This window comes from Pelecanus crispus, chromosome 7 (genome assembly GCF_030463565.1).
Source record: "Pelecanus crispus isolate bPelCri1 chromosome 7, bPelCri1.pri, whole genome shotgun sequence".
Lineage (NCBI taxonomy): Eukaryota > Metazoa > Chordata > Aves > Pelecaniformes > Pelecanidae > Pelecanus > Pelecanus crispus.
The window spans coordinates 12,124,926-12,144,241 of record NC_134649.1 but is presented as its reverse complement, the minus strand read 5'-3'; the positions used below and the strand labels follow the sequence as shown (position 1 = coordinate 12,144,241).

The 19,316-nt window shown below is 36.7% G+C and overlaps 1 protein-coding gene across 1 annotated transcript in view; it reads left to right on the top strand.

The window, feature by feature from the left end:
- TRPM7 (transient receptor potential cation channel subfamily M member 7) overlaps positions 1 to 19,316 on the top strand; it is a 57,786-nt gene that overhangs the window by 12,398 nt on the left and 26,072 nt on the right. The window contains exons 3-10 of the mRNA XM_075714158.1: positions 9,595 to 9,674; positions 12,022 to 12,060; positions 12,548 to 12,746; positions 14,445 to 14,658; positions 15,170 to 15,294; positions 16,462 to 16,633; positions 17,493 to 17,667; positions 18,905 to 19,028. Of these exons, the coding sequence (XP_075570273.1) occupies positions 9,595 to 9,674; positions 12,022 to 12,060; positions 12,548 to 12,746; positions 14,445 to 14,658; positions 15,170 to 15,294; positions 16,462 to 16,633; positions 17,493 to 17,667; positions 18,905 to 19,028 (1,128 nt within the window). The remainder of the gene's footprint in view (positions 1 to 9,594; positions 9,675 to 12,021; positions 12,061 to 12,547; positions 12,747 to 14,444; positions 14,659 to 15,169; positions 15,295 to 16,461; positions 16,634 to 17,492; positions 17,668 to 18,904; positions 19,029 to 19,316) is intronic.

Genomic DNA, 19,316 nt, shown 5'->3' with positions numbered 1-19,316 from the left:
AATTGGTTTTCCCTGATAGTGTGTCTAAAGATAAGTTATGTGAAATGCCATCATCCTTAGCAGTGGTCTGGTGCTGTCACCTATTTTACATGCCCACTTTTCTCTTGCTCTTCCCTCTCACCCATGCTATTCAGAGAGTTATTATGGATCTGTAATAATGTAAATGTGGGCATAAGGCTTCTTGGTTTGTTTTTTGGTTTTTGGGTTTGGTTTTTTTTCAGATATTCAGAGGGTCGTCTGAGGTTAGCTATGTCAAAAATCCCTTAGTGATAACAAGTTTCCATTGCTCTAATGAGTTAATAATAGCCTACTTAAGTCAGCAGGCACCAAAATCTTCGCTGTGATGATAGAGAAGTACCTTTCTTTCTATGACATTAAAAATAAATCAGGTCTGTAAATGGAACAGGCTAAGAAAGTGGTAGAGCAAGACCAACAACATCCACCCTTCCAGCTTGCTTTTGTAGTTGTAATGTGCTTCAGCACATAATGCATTAATCAGATGTTCATGTACTTCATGAACCAGAAAGGCAGGACCTTCTTTAAATATGCAGCTCAAACAAAGCTGAAATATATCCTTTGCACTAGGTGAAGTGAACTTGCAGCCTGTTATGCTGTCTATGAATAGCGGCTGCCAGAGCTGAGCTTTTTTCGTCTGGGAACAAATCGGAAGCAAATCGAGGGTGGGATTAATTCTTTCGCTGGTCGCAGGAGCTCTTTCCTACCGCTTTATTTCCAGAGGTGGCCACCGCTAACTCCTTTCTCACATCTGTGATTTGTATTCCCTATGTGATGGGGAAGGGACTGGAAGTTGCTTGGCGAGGACAGCCAATGGATCCAGGCTATCTGAATTGTTTTACCTCTGAAAGCGTGCCCCAAGCCTCATTCCTTCCAAAAATAAACCCAGAGTTTATAGGATTGTCTGTCCATACATGTTGTGTGGCACGTGCAAGGTAAGCCCAGCACTTGCCAGAAATGTGCGGTATGAACCAAACTGATTCTTTCATGTGGAGCAAATCTGGTGAGCCAGGAAGCGCAGAGGTTTTAGCAGCCATGCACGGTGTGTGCCCTCGGTCCCTGCAGAAAGGACCAGGTTGAGTGGCCATCCCTGATACCCACAGAAATTATTTGACCCACTTAAAAAGGCTTGGCATCATTTCTGTTGCATGTTGGTGAGTAGGAGGCTGACTGCCTTCCTGCTGGTCTTATTTAAGAGAGTGTGTAGGCTCGCAATCTGCATCAGCGGTAAGATTAGAACGACTGCAGGCTGCAGCTAAATCGTTGGTGTTGAGAGAGGCGAAGAGGATGCAGACGATACAATTGTATTGCTGTAGATAAGGAAGGAAAAGTAGGCTGTGTGTTTAAAAATGTAGGAGATTTGGGATTGGTTTATATTGGTGACTCGACATAATTAAAACCGGGTTTTGAACAAGGGACCCTGGCAGAAAGAAGCAGGCACTGTATGACAGGTTTGAAAACATTCCTATGTACTTTTGCCATGTATTTTTTTGGAGTCTCTCATTTGAACAAAGTGGGTATTAGAGTCAAAAATGTTGGCTGAAAAGCTGTAGCTATATTTTCCTTGCAGTTACTACCACATGCTCCCTTTCTATCCTTTTCTTTCATCCATGGTTATAAGTCTTAGGGGGTAAAGAATTATTTTTGAAAACTCAGTGGACTAATTCCTGGTTTGTTGCTTCTAGATCATAGCTTTGGTGTATGTTCTGAAATACTGTATGGAATGCATCAAAATTTGATTGGTCTGGAAGCTCATGGAAAGTAATTTATAGATTCTTTGGAAGGGCTAAAATTTTTTAGCTTGGTATTTCATTAGTCAGGAGGATTGCAAATGTAAACTATGTTGAAATCAGTTTGTTTATTGCAGTTGACAGCAGTGAAACTGGTTTACCTTCTTCTGTCTTTTCTTTTTCCTACCAAAATTCCAGATTCTGTTGATGAAAGTTGGGCAATAAAAAGCAAAATACACCCCCATCGCCCCAATAGGGTACTCCACTTTTCTGAAGGCTTGTTCATGAGCAGCGTGCCGTTGTTGGGCTGACGCAGTCTTACAGAGTCTCTGGTTTTGGCCAGTTTGTTTAATTACTGTATCTGTTAATTGGACATTTGGCTCTGAAGGTGTTTACTGTTATCTCAGCTGAGAGAAAGCCATTTTGGAATTACAATGGTGTGCGTGTGTCTTCTGAAATCAACTGATGGTTTATTCCAGTGTGACCTGAGACCTCTCATACTGTAGAATCAATTGTGAAATATTTTCTAGGTATATTTTAATGGGGTTTTTTATGCCTTGTATGGATGGTGTATGCATTTTAAGATTTAATACTTTCTGAAAAGGAGGAGTAACTTTATGACTGGTCTAACTGCAGAACAGCATGCATCTTCACCTGGGTGTTAAACCAGCAATTAAAAAAAAAAAAATTAAAAATATGCTGGATTTGCTCTGAATTTCCCCCTGAAAGACCTGTATTGCAGTTAGACAATAACTTTGCCTAAGATGTGGGTCAAGTGGATCAAGTCTGAAAGTAATAAAAATGTCCCAAAAATATTAGGTCTGTGGGTTTTATTCTAGTGCATTAGGATTAAAACCAACAACTTCAGAAGGAAAAATTCTATATATGAATTTATGGTCTTGTGAATTAAATGAATCTACAAAAAAAAAAAAATTATGCTTTGTGATTGTTTGGTGAAAAAATTCCCACAGAAGCAGCCTGTTCTCCAAATAGCACATTGGAATCACTGTCATCAAGTTTGAGAGCTGTAAAAATCCCTTTTGACAAATCCCAAGTATTCTTTGCATCCAAAACTGCATGTGGATTTGGTGAGTTCGGTGCTGACTGCGTTACGTCAGAGAAGAACTTGATGAAACAATAGCTAGTCTGTTAGAGACCTGGATTGCTGCGAAAACTGTTCAGAGCAAATCTTCTGAACTGTTTAATAGGGAGTAAGATTGTTGAAGGTTTGTTTTCAGCACTAAGGGAGCCATTGATACCAAGATTGGTATCTTCGCTCGCTGGCTCATTTGACATCTGCTTCTGAATGCAGGGTGCAGGAGAATTGTCAGAAGACTTTCTCTGACTGCCCTTTTTCCTTCCCTGCTTCCTCAGTGGTTTTTATTTAAAATAAAACCAGTATCTTTTTGCTGCTGAGCAATGTATTTTCAGGACTGTAGCAATATTTTCTAGGTTGAAAGACTTCTCTAGTGAAAACTAGAGCTGTTTGGTTTTGTGAGTCAAGTGAAGCCAGGTGAACCGTTCTGCTCAGAACAGGATCTTCAGCATAGCAGAGACACCTTTTGTGCACCACGGGTCGGTCTGTGCCTGAGCCGTTCGGGCTCTGTGACAAGAGGTGCCCCGATGGGTTTGGCAAAAAATAAACGAAACAACCTTTTCCTGTAGGTGAGGCTGGTAGTTGTTTCAGGATAATAATAAAATAATCCTGATGTGGACTGCAGGTAAAATATCCTTGCAAAAATTTTCATTTGTAGTGGATTAAGCAACAATTTAAGATTAATGCACAATCCTTCTCATTTAGAGTGACATACTTCACAGGGATACATTAAAGTACTCTGTATAAATATCATTTGGCATTGTGATAATATTTGGGCCTTTTTGTCTTTCTAGTATTGCACATATCCATACTTTCTATAGAAGTTAGTTAAAAAATTGGTAAGGTTGACTGGTGTTCTAGTTACTGATTCAGGAACAAATTTTGTAAACTTTTTGTATGTGTTGTGTGTTCTCTGGACAGATAGTGCTGTTACTCTTCAGCAGAGAGTCTTTTAAATATAGTTTGTAATACTAGCTGGCTAAATGCTTTGTTTTCTTCCCCCCCTCCTTTAAAAAAAACAAAACAAAAAAACCCCAAACAGTAATTATAGAGGTATGTCATCTTAAATTGCAAGGAAAGCAAGTAAATTAAATGTCTGGGGTTTGCTGGAGCCAAGAGTTTAAAACAAACGTTAGCAAATATATGGCATCAAACTGCCTACCTTTTTCTTTTTTCCTTCTATCTGCTTATTTACTTAATGTTAGCTGAAGTTCTGAAGACTTTCCTCAAATGATAAATGTTTCCTTGAGGAACTGAGTTGTGCTCTGCTAGCATTTTATTTTTAATACAAAATATTAGGTATTTTCTTTGAGAAATGTGGGCATAACTGTCTTTCCGATAACTTTCCACCCCATACACAGTGGCTTAGTTCCTTAGCTTATCCTGGGATGCACATTTTCAGTCTCATTCAGTTAATTTGTACTAAGAACAAGTCCAGGTACTTTGCCTGGAGCGTGGTTCTTACTGCCTTAAGGGCTTGAATCCCCTGCTGGAAATCTTTGCAGTGAGAGCTAGCATCCATTTTATTTATGGCACCTCTTTCCACAAGAAGTTTTATGAATTCTAAACTATTTGATATGCATTAACTTAATTGGGTATCATGCTCATCCTGGTTGTTTGGCTTTATTTGGTTTTATTCGACGTATTGAGTATAAAAGTGATAAGATAAAGGTTCATTTGGCATTTCTTCCTTTCAGCTATGGCTGCAGGAGCCCAGTGCTCAGTTAGGGGTTAGCTGGCTGGGCAGGGATCATGGTTCAGTCCCATGGTGTAGCACGTGTTTGGCTAATGGAGTGAGTATCTCAGATAAGAGATCCTCTTGTAAATCATGAAAAGAGCGTGTGCAGTATATATAGTTATATAAGAAGTAGAAACTTGTCAGTGGACGTTTCCTTGAACGGACAAGCTAAAGGATGTTCTTAGTACAGAATGTCTCTTAGAAATGTTTTGAAATTTATCTTGCTGGCTGTAAGTGATCTAGACGGATAGGACTGCTCTACGGCAGTGCTAGCGTGAGTATTCCTGCTGCAGACAGTTTCCACTGTATCATCTTGTTTTCAGGCTTCCTGAAACTTTCCATGTATTTTCTTTTGCCCAAATGGAAACTTCAGCTTTCTGGAAAATTGGAGGCAGTGGGGAAAGAATATAAAGTTATTTATTTTTAAATAAAGGACAAATAAAATTGGAAGGTCTTTTCCTGTAAAAACCACTGCATATATTGAACTGCCATATAGTGTAAGCAAAGATTTCAAAGCTGAAATATGAGATGCTGTAGAAAGTGATAGACCTTTTAAATTTGAAACAGAGGTCTATGCATTATTATATGAGTAATTGAAATCTCTATTATCAGCCTTCCACAAAAGTTACAGTTTGGAATATTATTTTTTTAATCCAGTTCAGTTTCCTGATTCAGCTGGTCAGCTTTGTAGAAAAATTGTCAGCAGAACTGCTAGGTTGGTATGCAGTGTTGCAGGTTCGAAAGTGATATATTTAAGTTAAAGTTTAGTTTTGTAACAAATGTTCTGTAACTTATGAGCCTCCAACAGTATACAGTATTACAAAATGAGTAGAAGGAATAAACTGTGATTTTGTACATGAACAAGTTCATGACTGTCAGCTATACAGTATTTTTATACCTGCCATATTTGTATTCATTGAAAGTCATGCAAGTTGTTTTGAGATCTTACCAAATAGGAAAGCTTAATTTCTATACAGAAAATTATTCAGACCAAACTTGTTGGATAAACTCAGAGAACAGAAGGCTCTGTTGTACTGTTGTCCATCAATTGCTGCCCTGCTAGAAATTAGTCGTCTTATTATTTTAATATGTTGAATAAGAGGCTCTTTATAAACACTTATGTGAGTTGAAGTGGGGAGAGTGGTAGGTGGTTGGGTTTTTTTTTCTTTTTTTCCCTGAGACCTGATCTGATACTCTACTTTGGTGACTGCTTCTTTTCATTTGTAACCTGCTATATACAAAACCTTAAATTATAGTTAACTTTGTGTTAAAAGTTTAATTCTACAAGTAGACTTGCTAAAAATATCCATCGTGACTTTCAGTAAAGATAACATAAGAAATTCCTTGCGTCTTGAGCAGGTCCGCTTAAATAATTTCTATTATCGATGCTTTGGAGTGCTAATGCTATTGCTGAATCAAAAATAACTGATACTAAAATGGCTGTGGTAAAACTTCCACCTGTTGTAAAAGGTTGTGGGATTATTTTGGCATTTAGATACTTAGAGAAGTTGGAAGTAGTTGGGCACATTTTCTTGAGTTTGTAGTTCAGCAAATACTTGTGTAAGTTTTGTTTCAAATAGCAGTTAGAATTATTTCAGCATTTGTGAAACTGTTATGAAAGGACTTATTTATTGGAAATAGTTTAAAGTATTTCCTTTAATCATGATCCCAGGGTGAGTATATCTCTTCTAGCTTATTGAATCAAATCTATGTGCTTTTTGTTTCTTGAAGTTCTTTCAGAAGTACTGAAAGACACAGTGAACTTTGTCTGCTCACAAATCAGTGCAACCAGAATGAGGTATCTTGCATAACCCTCTACAGCTTAAAGACTGAGCAAAAGCCTTGTTGGCCACTTTGGGACTAGGAGTTAGTAGTTACTGTAGTACATCTTCCAAAAAGTAAGGGTTTTTTGGTGCGCAGACAAGATTCTGCCAACATTGACTGCTAAGAGGTCTTAGTGTGGTGAAATTTTCATAGATACCTCACCTGCAGGAAAAAGATAATTAAGGTAGTTCTGGAGTAATATTAATTGCATTAACATTTTTCTTGTAAGTCTTAAATTTTATTTAGCTTCAGAGATTTGAAATGCATGGAGAGACTCTGGAAAGCTAAGTATCTTTCCCTCAAGATGCAAGTTTGAAAGGAAAGAAAGTTAAAAGCTTTAGTAAGAGTAGGCAATTTTTCTAACACAGTCTGATAACTTGCATATTGATTTTTGAGTACTGATTTGATCTCCTATTTTAACTTGATCTTTAGCTGATGAGGAAGTATTTCTTAGAGGTAATTGCTGCAACTAATTTATCTTAACAGTGTCCTCGCGTCATCTTCCTTTTTCTGGTCATCACCGGAATGTTACGTAATAGTAGTTCTTACTTACAGGGAAGGCAATGCTGTATGTCAGTTCTTCCTACACTTTCGATGTGTTCTTTACCTGTTTATGGGAAGTGTCTCTCACTTACTCTGTTCTCTTTTTGGTTTGCTCCCTGCCCCCTGTCCTTTTCCCTTCTCCTCAACTGAAAACCAGACTCTGTAATTAGCAAGTTCTGTATGAAATCTCTTGTGATAAAGACTGATCAGTGTACAGGAGTGCTTCTGGAGAGAGTCTAATTTTACCAAGTGAAAGGTTCCAATTTTTAATTATGTTTTAATATTCTTATATATATTAAAAATATATTCTATTTATATTATGTTTTAATAACAGTATAGAGCCCCCTCCACATAAATAGCATAGGTGTACCCATGCTCTACTGAAAATACTTTCACTGCTGAAGAATAGAGAGAAATCCTTGATGTGTGGTTAAAACTGTACATTCTTCAAGATAAAAATTAATCAACTTTAAAAAAAAATGCTCAGATCCGTTTATTATGAAAAGTGGTGTTGCACATTGTGAACCAGTGTTCCTTGTCCCCAGCTTTGATCACCACTTAGTAATAAAATAATATTTCATGGAGCAATTGACGCAATTACTTGTGGTTTATATACTTCAGACTTCAATATCTAGCATGTTATGCCTGTGATAGCTTGATTATTTTTATAACACTGCTAACCTTCTGATAAAGGTAGAGAAGAGATAAAGCTGTTTTGAGCCCGGCTCATGTAAGGCACAGGTGTCCTAGGAAATACCCAGCTCCTTCGTGGAAAGTGATGTGCTTCTCTTCTCTTATCCAAGAACTGAGGAGAACACTCCTGAAAGATTAGAGATTAATTTTGAGGACAGCAGAGGAAGAGATCTTGCCTTTCACAAGCCTGTTTAGTCAGTGACTTTGATCTCCTGCTCCAAAGGAGAAGGAAAAAGCCAAAAAAGAAGGGAAAGCACCATAAATGTAATAGAATCCTTCGTAACACCGTGTTTGCATGTAATGTCTAATATCCTGCTTTTCCCTTGCTAGGCCTTTCTTTCTCTTTTGCAACAGCATCCTTTTCTATGTATAGGTAGAGGAGGAGGACAGTAGCGAATAATGGCTTTGGCTATTTATTCCAGGTGTTAAAAATATTAAATTAAATGTAAAATATATGGTGTGAGTGCTCATTCTGTTGTTTACAGCTCCTCTTCCCTGCCATGATTCTTCCCTGCGGATTGTGCCTCTACCTTTCTCCTACCCTTGTTTCTCTCATGGTGGGTACATGTACCCTGCAACTTTCTGTCCTCCTTGGAAGAGACTGGTGGCCCTCTTCGTGTGAAGACAGAAACCGGAGCAGCAGTTTGTTGCCATCTTGACAGATTCGTAGTCAAAGTTCACTAAAACAAAATATTGGAAGGAGATCATGATGAATAATGTGGGAAAGATCTGCTGAGTCTGGGAAATGTTTTGAAAGAGGGTGGGCAGTTGAGCAGTTTTCCAGGGGCCTCTATTAAAACTAGCTGGTAATTTCTCTGTATTATCTTAAACTGATCTTGAAATTTTGGTGAGTGAAAAACCATCCATCTTTAATGAATCTTCTGTTGTAATAGATCTGAAAAAAAAATCATTTTTCTAAAGGTAAAATGTAAATATAGAACGGGGCATGCTGTTAGCAATGAAGAAATTTTAATGTAATCTTAATAAGGATTTAAAGCAATATTGCATAAGGTACAAATTGGCATCCCAAGATATTTTTCTTGGTTTTAATTACTAAAAATCGTGTCTGAATTCCTTTCCCAATGTATTGCTGAAACATGACGTAGATATTGGGCGTTATGCATATTGTTTAGCATGTAATTGTGAGATTATCATGTAAGATAATGTTACATGGTTGTTTAAAGCAACCGAAATTAAATTATTTCCAGCTGTTAGAATAGGTAAGCATTTGAAGAAGTAAATATCCTTAATTTCAGGTTTTGGAACATGTTTCGTTCAAGCTTAAAACATAGCTTAGAGATGCTAATTACATTTCTTTATTGAAATGAAAAGTTTCTTGATGAAGAACAAAGGTTATGACCTATTTATTGCTACTAGAAAAGATTGCTGGTGGTGTTAGGAAACTTCATTATCTGCAATTTCAAGATGAAAATTTTACTTTATTAAAGAGGTAAATAGATGAAATTACTATTACCTCAGTGTAGTGCAGTTAATTTTTAAAAATTTTAAGTGGGGTTTTTTGGGTGGTTTTTTTTTTTTTTCCTCTTAGGAAGGTAGGTAAACAGTATATTTTGAAATTGTTTGGGGGTTTTGGGTACATCTTTATTTGCATACTGCAAATTTTTGCTATTTAAATGTTAGCTTTGAAAAATACTACTTTGGATTGTAATGGATTTGTGTATAAAATAAGTTACATAATGATTCTGGTTATCTCAACCCTTAGGCAGTGTGAGATGCTTTCATAGGGTCATATATGGTTTTGTTAGTTTTTGGGAGACAGCAAAACATTAAACAGTTTAACTTCCTTACTTCCTTGTGTTAGACATTACTTGCCTTCATCTTTAAATAACGCCCCCCCCCCCCCCATTCTAATTCTTGTTTCCTTAAAAAGCATTTTTCATTGCAAAGTTGTATGATTTGTATTTTATAATACTGTTACACTTTTTATTTTTCAGTCCCAGAAATCCTGGATAGAAAATACTTTCACCAAGAGGGAGTGTGTGTATATTATACCAAGTTCAAAAGACCCCCACAGGTAAATGAGAAATGATGCAAGGACTCATTGCTGCTCTTTAAAATTAAAAAACTCAGTATTATAAAGAGAGTGTATAATAGATTTTTGGACTAACTACTCTATCTGTATAAAATACTGTCTTTAGTTCACTCTTTTGTGCCTGGGCATTATCACTCTTTGTGTGTAGCTTGGATTTTTTTTTTTTTTTTTTTTTTTCCTTTTTCTGAAAGTACTTTGGCATTGCAGAAATCTCTAAAAAACATTCCCCTGTATCTTTGCTTCTTCTTACCAGTCTTCCTAGTGATGTCTATGGTGTGTTGACAGTGTGGGGGTTTTCTGATTTTTTTTTTTCTTTTTTTTTCTTTTTTTTTTTGTGGCATAGTTCTGAAGTCAGAAAGTCTCATAGACATATACTCTACTGGTTTAAGAAACAGCAGTGTGAGTGTAGGGTGAAATGTAAAAATAAACCCAACAGTGCAGGAAAAAGGGATGAAGAATTCATAGAAGAATAAAGAAAAACAAAAATCGTGGTAGGACAAAAAAAATTACAAAACAAAGACTGAAGAAGTATTTGCTTCCAGGGAAGATAGATAAAATAAGAACAGTTCAGATATCAAAAGATTTTATGTGGTATCTAGTAATTCTTAATCCTTAAGTTCTGTAAGGAAAAAATGAGGCTGAAAAAATGGGGAAATATGTTTCTAGAGGGGAGGCTGAGACTAATGAAGAATGTTTTGCATATCTCGTGCTGCTTTTACCATATGCTAAATTAGACATGTGAAATCAAGCAAGTTAGTGATACCTCTAACATATCAGATTGGTGGAGTTTACCTTCACCAAATGTTATAGGTATAATTTTAAGACTTCCTACAACGATTGAACTCGATGTGCATGGTCATGACATCTGTATCGCAGATTAAATAAGGTCAAATTGACAATAGATTAAAAATCGGTATTTTAAGGAAGTTTTGTCTCCCCAAAATGTTTACTATTGTTATTATGGATTTCAGATGAGCTTTTTTTTTTTAGCTTCATATATTTGAGAGCAGCTGAGAACTTTTCTTCTGAACTTCTGAAAACTTCTATTTCAGTCTTTTTCATGAAAAAGTTATAAATCTCTTCTGTTCTCCTGGGGCAGAGTATTATTTTTCCTTTAAGAACTTTGTTTTTAGGCAGAAAAAGAAAAAGTAAATGCTACAGAATTTTTAAATTATTGTAAATAATTCACCACATTCCTTGAAACCATGTGACATGAGAAGCTTTTAGAATTTATAGCCATGATTGTAGCACATGGAAAATTTGCAAATGCAAACAAAGTAATTAGGGAGCTGTTAAAATTTCCAGAGCATTTCACACGGAACGGAATGATCTTCAACACTTGCACTTTTAGTTTAACCCATTTGTAGCATACTTTACAACGTTTCCATCAGATTTTGTCCTTCAGTTTCTAAGAATAGTTTACTGTTGTTTGTGAATTATGGGTAAATGAATCAAATGTAGACAGGAGTATTAGGTATGTTTTTTTGATCTGTACCTTTTAGTATAGATAATTATACTTTAATAACTGTTGGAGAAGATCTAAAGCTATAGTTCAGTATTGAAAACACAGACAATTAATAGCTGAGTAACTTCTATAGAGGACAAAGTTAAAAAATTGTTTATGCTCAAAGTCTGAAAACAGTTTAAGACTACTGTGTAATACCTGTATTTGTATGTTTTTGCATATTAGCTCTTAACCATAATTGGTTAACAGCTGCTTATGAAAATTGTGGAAAACAGTGATATAAATTTATCTATGTTAAGTGGGTAGAAATGAAGAATTCATTTTATATAATAAACTTTATGTAAAGGCACTACTGTATAAAGTTTGTACAAATATATCTTTTTCTGCACATGCAACTCAGAAATGGTCAAATAACCTTCCCATACAGGCAGTTCAGCTTGCATGTATATTAGAAGGATGCACTTGTAGAATAGATGCAACAGTGCATAGTTAGAATGAGTGAAAGAAGATGCTGGTCTGTAACTTCTCAGCACCTAGCAAAATGTTTCAATTTGAGTACTGCAGATAATCCAGTCTGAAATATTCCTGGGCTTGATGGTTCAAAGCCTGAAAACCAGTATGAAGCTTTTGCATGTCTATGTGTTTTTACTTGCCCAGTATACTACAGTCATGTAAAATACAGACAGACAAGTTAGCATCTTAAAAACGGGCAAACTTGGGCAGTATGTTTTCCATTTACTGGAGATCTCTTTTGTTCAGTAATCTTTCTGTAAGCACATGAAGTGGTGTGAGTGGTCCACTCCCTGCCTCCCCCCTGCCCAATTGAAGCTGAAGTTTACTCATATATTTAAATATTTCTTACAGATGCCTTCCAGGATGTCAGATTTGTCAGCAACTTGTCAGGTAAGAGTTCTTTGTAATTACAGTATTTATGAATATTTTTTTCCATTAAATAAGTGCTTTCATAATAGGGTTTTAAAAAGTTTTGATCAATATTGCAAATGACAAGTCGGTGAAATGTTAGATAAAAGAAATATAACTAATGAATAAAGAACTGTCTGCAATACCTAGATCACAGATTTATAAATGTTCTATAAATTATTTGGCTTCAAAGAATCAATTTTCTATGTCCTGACTACTCAGCTACTTCTGGCCTCCAACTTGCTATCTCAGTGAACTTCAGTATTTTGCATAATAATTATGTATTGTAATTAATGCTTGCTATAAACATTTATGGCAACAAGGCTTGCTCTGGAAAAGAGGTTTATATAATATTTAGAATCTTTGCTTTCTAAATCTGATGTATCTCTGTTATAGATAAAAGAAGTTCTCTCTTGTCTTCTAATAACAGTATGTACTCAAGTATTCTAAATGATATGGTTGGGTGCAGGTGCTGTTGTGGCCGTTTGGTCAGGCAACATGCTTGTTTTACTGCAAGTCTTGCTATGAAATACTCCGATGTGAAGCTGGGTGAAAACTATAACCAGGAAACAGAAGAATGGTCAGTGGAAAAACATACAGAACAGACCTCTACTGATGCTTATGGTGTCATCAACTTTCAAGGTGGCTCTCATTCTTACAGGGCTAAGGCATGTATGACATTTTCTTTTTTTCTTACTCTAAACGTGTTGATAGATATAGTGGATGCTTCATTTAACTTTTGAAATTGAAGACTGAAAACAATGTCATCCATACTGTGACAAACCAGTGCCATCCACTATTCCAGTATTTTTTTTATTGTGATCTGAATTCTTTCTAATTTCCATTTTTTAACTTACTTTTCATAAAAAAAGTTGCTCAGATGTATCAGAATTAGTTTTATATTATATTTATTATAATTAGAATTATATTTGTATACAGGCTTACCTTCAAATTGCAAGTGGTGGTAAGAATTCATAATCGCTTCAGCAAAACATTACATTAAGAATTCAGTGTCACTGTTTCAGACTTCGTGAAAATACAATTTACTCATCTGTGCTGCTTGCTTACTTGCTACTGTTAAATTTTTATAGGACCTGTTAAGTAACATCTGCTATCCTAACCCTCTGTTCATAATTTTCAAACTCTGAAAAATCATTTAAAGTTATGGATAGATGTGGAATATGCTTCTTTAGTAGATTTGTTCAAAATTATTAAAGCATAATTGTACTGATCAGAATAACTAAGTTATTTGCGAGAGGGGGTTAGTTTAAAAACAAGCATACCAATAAATCGAAATTTTGGAAACCAGCTTAATTCACAAGTGCACACATACTGGAGAGGCTAGAAAACTGGAAATTCTGACGTGTTCTTTACCACCATTTTGTAAAGGATTTCTGGTTGTGGTAGAAATGATTTCATGCTCATGCAGTTATAATGTGCAAGGGGTTCTGATACAGTGTGGCTCCTGTGGCCAAACCGAAGCGCTTGAATGAGGGAGCTGTGTTCTTTATGCAGCTGGCGGAGCCCCCAAGGAGACACCAGTGCTTTAGGTGAGGTCATCTCTGTGGAGAGAAGGGCTCTTAGCAGAATTTTTTCATGTTGGTAATAGCAGCGTATGTGTGCCTTTGTACGCTTAGTATAGCTTAACGTTGCTGTGAATCCTTTTCTAGGAGTACAGAAATAGCAAGCTGCCTGTACTCATTTCTGTGCTTACTTTTGCAGAGTGCTAGTGAGGTTGCTAAAACTGGTTTATTGGAATAGAGATTTTTTTAGTTAGAACTTGATTCAGGTAGGGCTTACTGAATAGCTCATATTGCAGCAGTATTTTTAACTGGTCAGCCATCTACTTAATCTTATGCTGTTAAACATAGAAAGTTAAAAAGCTGCTAGTTTTGAAGTTTTCTGTTAAGGAATGTAGCTTTCCTTCCCACCAGGAATAGGGAAGGAAAAGCAAGCAACTGTCTTTCTGTAAAACTTTTTGCAAGAGACATGCAAGCCTCTCCCCAGTAGATGGCAGAACTTTTATAAATATTTCTGAATTTCATCTAATTTAGAGAGCATCCAATGCTTTCATAAAGACTCATTTTTCTAGGTCACTGTGCCAGTAGGATGGAATAACATAATCTTCGTATAGTCATTTCCTTTCCAAAACTTGCTTTCGAAAACTGTTAACTATCTTGTCCTTAATCCTGGAGGACATAAGTAAGCTTGTTAATTTATTGCATCTGCTGTGTTTTGAGAAAGTGAATTACATCTTCTGTAGCCAGGGTCGTATATCCTGAAGTACATCCTGGCGCTTCTTTTTACTCATTCATTCTGTGATGATTTCTTTTAAGAACCTTTTAACTCTCTTCTTGTGCCTGCAGTATGTGCGATTGTCGTATGACACTAAGCCTGAAGCTATTCTGCAACTTATGCTTAAAGAATGGCAGATGGAGTTGCCGAAGCTTGTTATATCTGTACATGGGGGCATGCAGAAATTTGAACTTCACCCACGCATCAAACAGTTGCTTGGCAAAGGTCTTATTAAAGCTGCAGTGACAACAGGAGCCTGGATTATAACTGGAGGAGTGAACACAGGTAAAGAAGTACCAATGAATGTGCACAGTTAACTGGATTACGGTTTAAAAGAGCCAAAAGATTTAATGGATGCATAGCTTCATCTTAAAGTAAAGTAAATTTGGGTGAGTTTGGTCAAGTGAAATTAAAATAATGCATTTTGAACGTGTAGTTGGAAGTGGGCTGCTGTTTTGTCTTGCAAAGAGAAACACCACCAAGGTGGGGGCTTTTTGTTTTGAGATAATTTTTTTTGTTGTTTTGAAACTGCAAGACGAGACACTTAATGCAATTAAAACAATTACAGTAATGTGCTGGAAACCCTTTATTTCTTACTAGGCTAATATTTATTTTGTTGAATTACTGATACATACTACTTTGTTTCCTTCTAGTAGATGTAGTATGGTGCTTTTTCTTTGGTGTTGTGTCAAATAAGTTCCCAGATCCTTAAAAGGCCCAGTTAACTAATAAAACAGTTGTATTTCTTAATAAGATGTGACATTCAATATATTGAAATCTTTTTGTGCACAAACAGGTGTTGCAAAACATGTTGGTGATGCTCTAAGAGAGCATGCTTCCAGATCATCTCGAAAGATTTGCACTATTGGGATTGCTCCGTGGGGAGTGATTGAAAACAGAAATGACCTTGTTGGAAGAGATGTAAGGATAAACTACCTAATTGAAATAATGATTTACCTGACTTATTTTTTCACAAAGCTGCTCAAGCGTGTTTTTTCACTTGCTTTGCATCATTGGAATACTTCCTTTAATATGAAGATACATTGACATCTGTGACTCACGCAAGATCATTAGTGTAAACAAGTTGCAAAATGCAAATGCACTACAGGAGGTGCTTGTGCTCAAGTACTTAATCCTTTTTTCCTCCCTACCGATACTACTGAATCATATAACAAAAATGCTGAAGTATTACAGAGAATTCACATTAAGAAGACAATATGTTGAAAAATATTGATGCAGAGTCTTCAATGCTAGTTTGCCAGAGCAGTCACAAGTTTTCCCCAAAGAAAAGATTCTTTTCAGAGGATCTTTCCTCTATTATCCTTCAGAATATAATTCTCTTGTGATATAGTTATCTGCTTTCCTGCACAAAGTTAAGAGCTACAGCTGTTGGTGTATCCTGACCCAAGGCATGCTTATATGCGTCAGTGCTTCTTGTTGAGCCACCAGTTCTTGTGTCTAGATGTTGTGGTTTAACCCGGCAGGCAGCTGAACACTGCACAGGTGTTCGCTCACTCTTCCCCCCTGCCCCCAGTGGGATAGGGGAGAGAATCAGGGGAAAATGTAAAATTTGTGGATTGAGATAAAGGCAGTTTAATAGGACAGAAAAGGAAGGGGGAAATAATAATAGTAATAATAATAAGTGATAAAAGAATATTCAAAATAAGTGATGCACAGTGCAATTGCTCATCACCCACCGACCGATGCTCAGCCACTTCCCAAGTAGCGGTCACCACCCCCCCGGCCAACTGTCCCCATACTGACCATGACATCATATGGTACGGAATATCCCTTTGGCCGGTTTGGGTCAGCTGTCCTGGCTGTGCTCCCTCCCAGCTTCTTGCTGGCAGAGCATGGGAAACTGAAAAGTCCTTGACTAGTGTAAGCACTACTTAAGAACAACTAAAACATCAGTGTGTTATTAATATTATTCTCATACTAAATCCAAAACACAGCACTATGCCAGCTACTAGGAAGAAAATTAACTCTATCCCAGCTCAAACCAGGACACTAGACAAAAAGTTAAGTTTCACAGAAACAAATTTGAATCTTCGTAAGTAAAAGATATTGTTGTGTGCTTATACTTAGGTGGTTGCTCCATATCAAACCTTGTTAAACCCATTAAGTAAACTAAATGTCCTAAATAACCTCCATTCACATTTCATTCTGGTGGATGATGGAACAGTTGGCAAGTATGGAGCAGAAGTTAAATTGCGGAGGGAGCTGGAAAAAACTATTAATTTGCAACGGATCCATGCAAGTAAGTAATTCTGATGCCTGAGGGCTGAGTTTCTCTATACTTTAGTGAAAAAAAGTACTTGCACCAAACATCTGAATGAGAAAATAGAAAAATTAGTCTTTTGTTTATGTTTCAAGTCTGATTATTTTGCAAATTTCAACCGCTGCTGCAGACCCTAGATATTGCTAGTAGATTTAGGATTTCTCTGGACCAGAGAGGAGGGTTCTTTTGAATAAAGTTGTCGATTTTGCTTTGATAAAGCAAATGTATGTCACTTGAGTTACTAGTACGTTCTCAGGCCTTACTGGTCCAATTGATTAATGATTTTGACACTGATCACTTGCAGTTTCACAACAGGGCAACTGAGTTTGTAAAACATCATGTGTGTTTGTGCAAAGAAGTCATGGCTTCTTTTGGTGTTTTCACAATTATGGAGCAACACGTGTTTTTTCCTCTTCTAGGAATGCTTTTGCAATACTCCTGTCAGTAGAGGGTTTCCATGTAACTGTGTCCAAAGTCTATACATGTTGTCATCTTTGGAAACTATTTGGGGAGGAAGGTGGAAGGGGAATTCCCTAAAGAAAAAAAGTTCACTTCTCTGAATTAGTTCAGGAATATTTCTGTGAAGAATCTCTTCTGTTTCGTAGACTGTATTCCATTGATTTATCAGCTGCTTTGCAGTGCTTTCGCCCCAGCCCAAAGTATAAACAGTGCTTGAAACTGTGCATTAGCAACAGTTAAAATGTCTGGCAGGCAGCATTTTAATATTTATTCAATAGAAGGGACGTACTTGGTTTATTAAGTATGTAAAATCAATCTTGGCATTCCATACGCACTTACAACATTGTCTGGTTTTTATTACTTATTTGCAACTTTATAGGAATTGGCCAAGGTGTGCCTGTGGTGGCACTTGTATTCGAAGGTGGCCCCAACGTCATACTCACAGTTTTGGACTTCCTTCAAGAAAGTCCTCCTGTGCCGGTGGTAGTATGTGAAGGAACTGGTAGAGCTGCAGACATATTGGCCTATGTTCACAAGCAAACAGAGGAGGGAGGGTAAGTCCTAGCACTACGAGCCAAACTTTCAGTCATACATAGATGGGTTTTGAGATCATTCCTTAATGAATTTGTGCAAGAGCTTTTTCTGTGGAAAGACAAAGGCTAAAGGAGGAGAGTGTAATCTTACCCATGATGCAGCTTTCTAGGTTGGCTGCAATAATAGCTCTCACTAAATACCGAGACTTCTTCTCTAGTTCTAGGTTCCTCCCACATATGTTGTACCAGTTGCACCAAATTCTGTAGCATATGCTTGCTTTAGCAATACTTACAAAAAGGATAGGAAAAGTGTACACACCTATATCCTAAATTAGGGGAAACGTCTCGTGTAACTTCAGTTATGTGTGGTAAGTTTGTTACACCATTGTAACTAGAGGACCCGACTCACAGTTTAAATGCTCTGTCTGCTTCAACTTCAAATTTTAGCTAAGCCGCAGTAACTTAAGTGATAAATGTGACTGTTCTTAAGTGTGCACAACAGAGTTTTGCTCAACAGAAGTCAGAGTTGACAAGACCTTCCAGAGGTGTGAGAATAACATAGAGAATAGTATGTTACCGAACTGCTTGAAAGTATCACTTGACTACACTGAATGGAAGTACTTTCATGAAGTTAGCCGTTGCATAGTAGTAACTTTTCTTTAAAACGGATCAGAAAGAGTTTCTGTATTGTTTCTTCTGAGTGGTCTTAAAACTGAACTTTTTACACGTTTCTCTTTAGTGTAGAAAACACTTGTCTGTTTTAAGTGTAGTTTCAAATAGTAAAAGGGATGTCCTTGGTCTCCACAATACTTAGTAATTTCTAGTTAGTTGTCAGATCTGCATAAATCCGTAAACATATTGGGTCCTTGTTGCAGGGACTGCCTCAGAACCAGGAGGCAGGGATCTAACGTAGCAGTAAACTGAACAGCTTTGTCCATAGTAAGATCAGAAGCAGGTCTTATGCACAGGGGTGAGTACTTAGTGTTTTGTGTCAAAATCTTTTAGTTGAGAGTATCTCGGAACTGGGTATGGGAAGGAAAGGGAGAGAAGCTGAGTTGCTTTTAGGAGGCAGTAGTAGAAAGTCATAGATAAAGCAACCTATGCTACTTTCTAAAGGTTACCCAAGATTTTGCCACTGAAACAGTAATAAGCTTATGGATAGCAGGACTTTGAATGGACATGTTGAAACTAATTAAATGCATTGTTGTTCTTACTGTTGATGTATAACAATGTGTTTTCCTGTTTGTTTGTATCTCAGGAATGTTCCTGAGGGTGCTGAGCCTGAAATAATTTCAACCATCAAAAAGACATTTAACTTTGGTCAAAGTGAAGCAGTTCATTTGTTTCAGACACTGCTGGAATGCATGAAAAAAAAAGAACTTGTAAGTAGATCTTGCCATAAAAATTTTGTGTGCAAGGTGTGTGCATTTGTGGATATAATATTAAATTGTATCTCAATGTTATATATGATCAAGAGTCATTCAGAAATCTTTTCTGGACATAGTAGATCTTCCAGTTATAGATGGTCAAATACAGTTTTTGTGTATACTTTATCTCAAGGCCAGGAGAGACTTAATTCTTGTGGTTATTCCTGGTAATCTGAGTTTGTTGTTGTTTCCAAGCCTATTTGTTTTCAGATGACAGGGTTCTAGTTTGTTTGTACTGTGTAT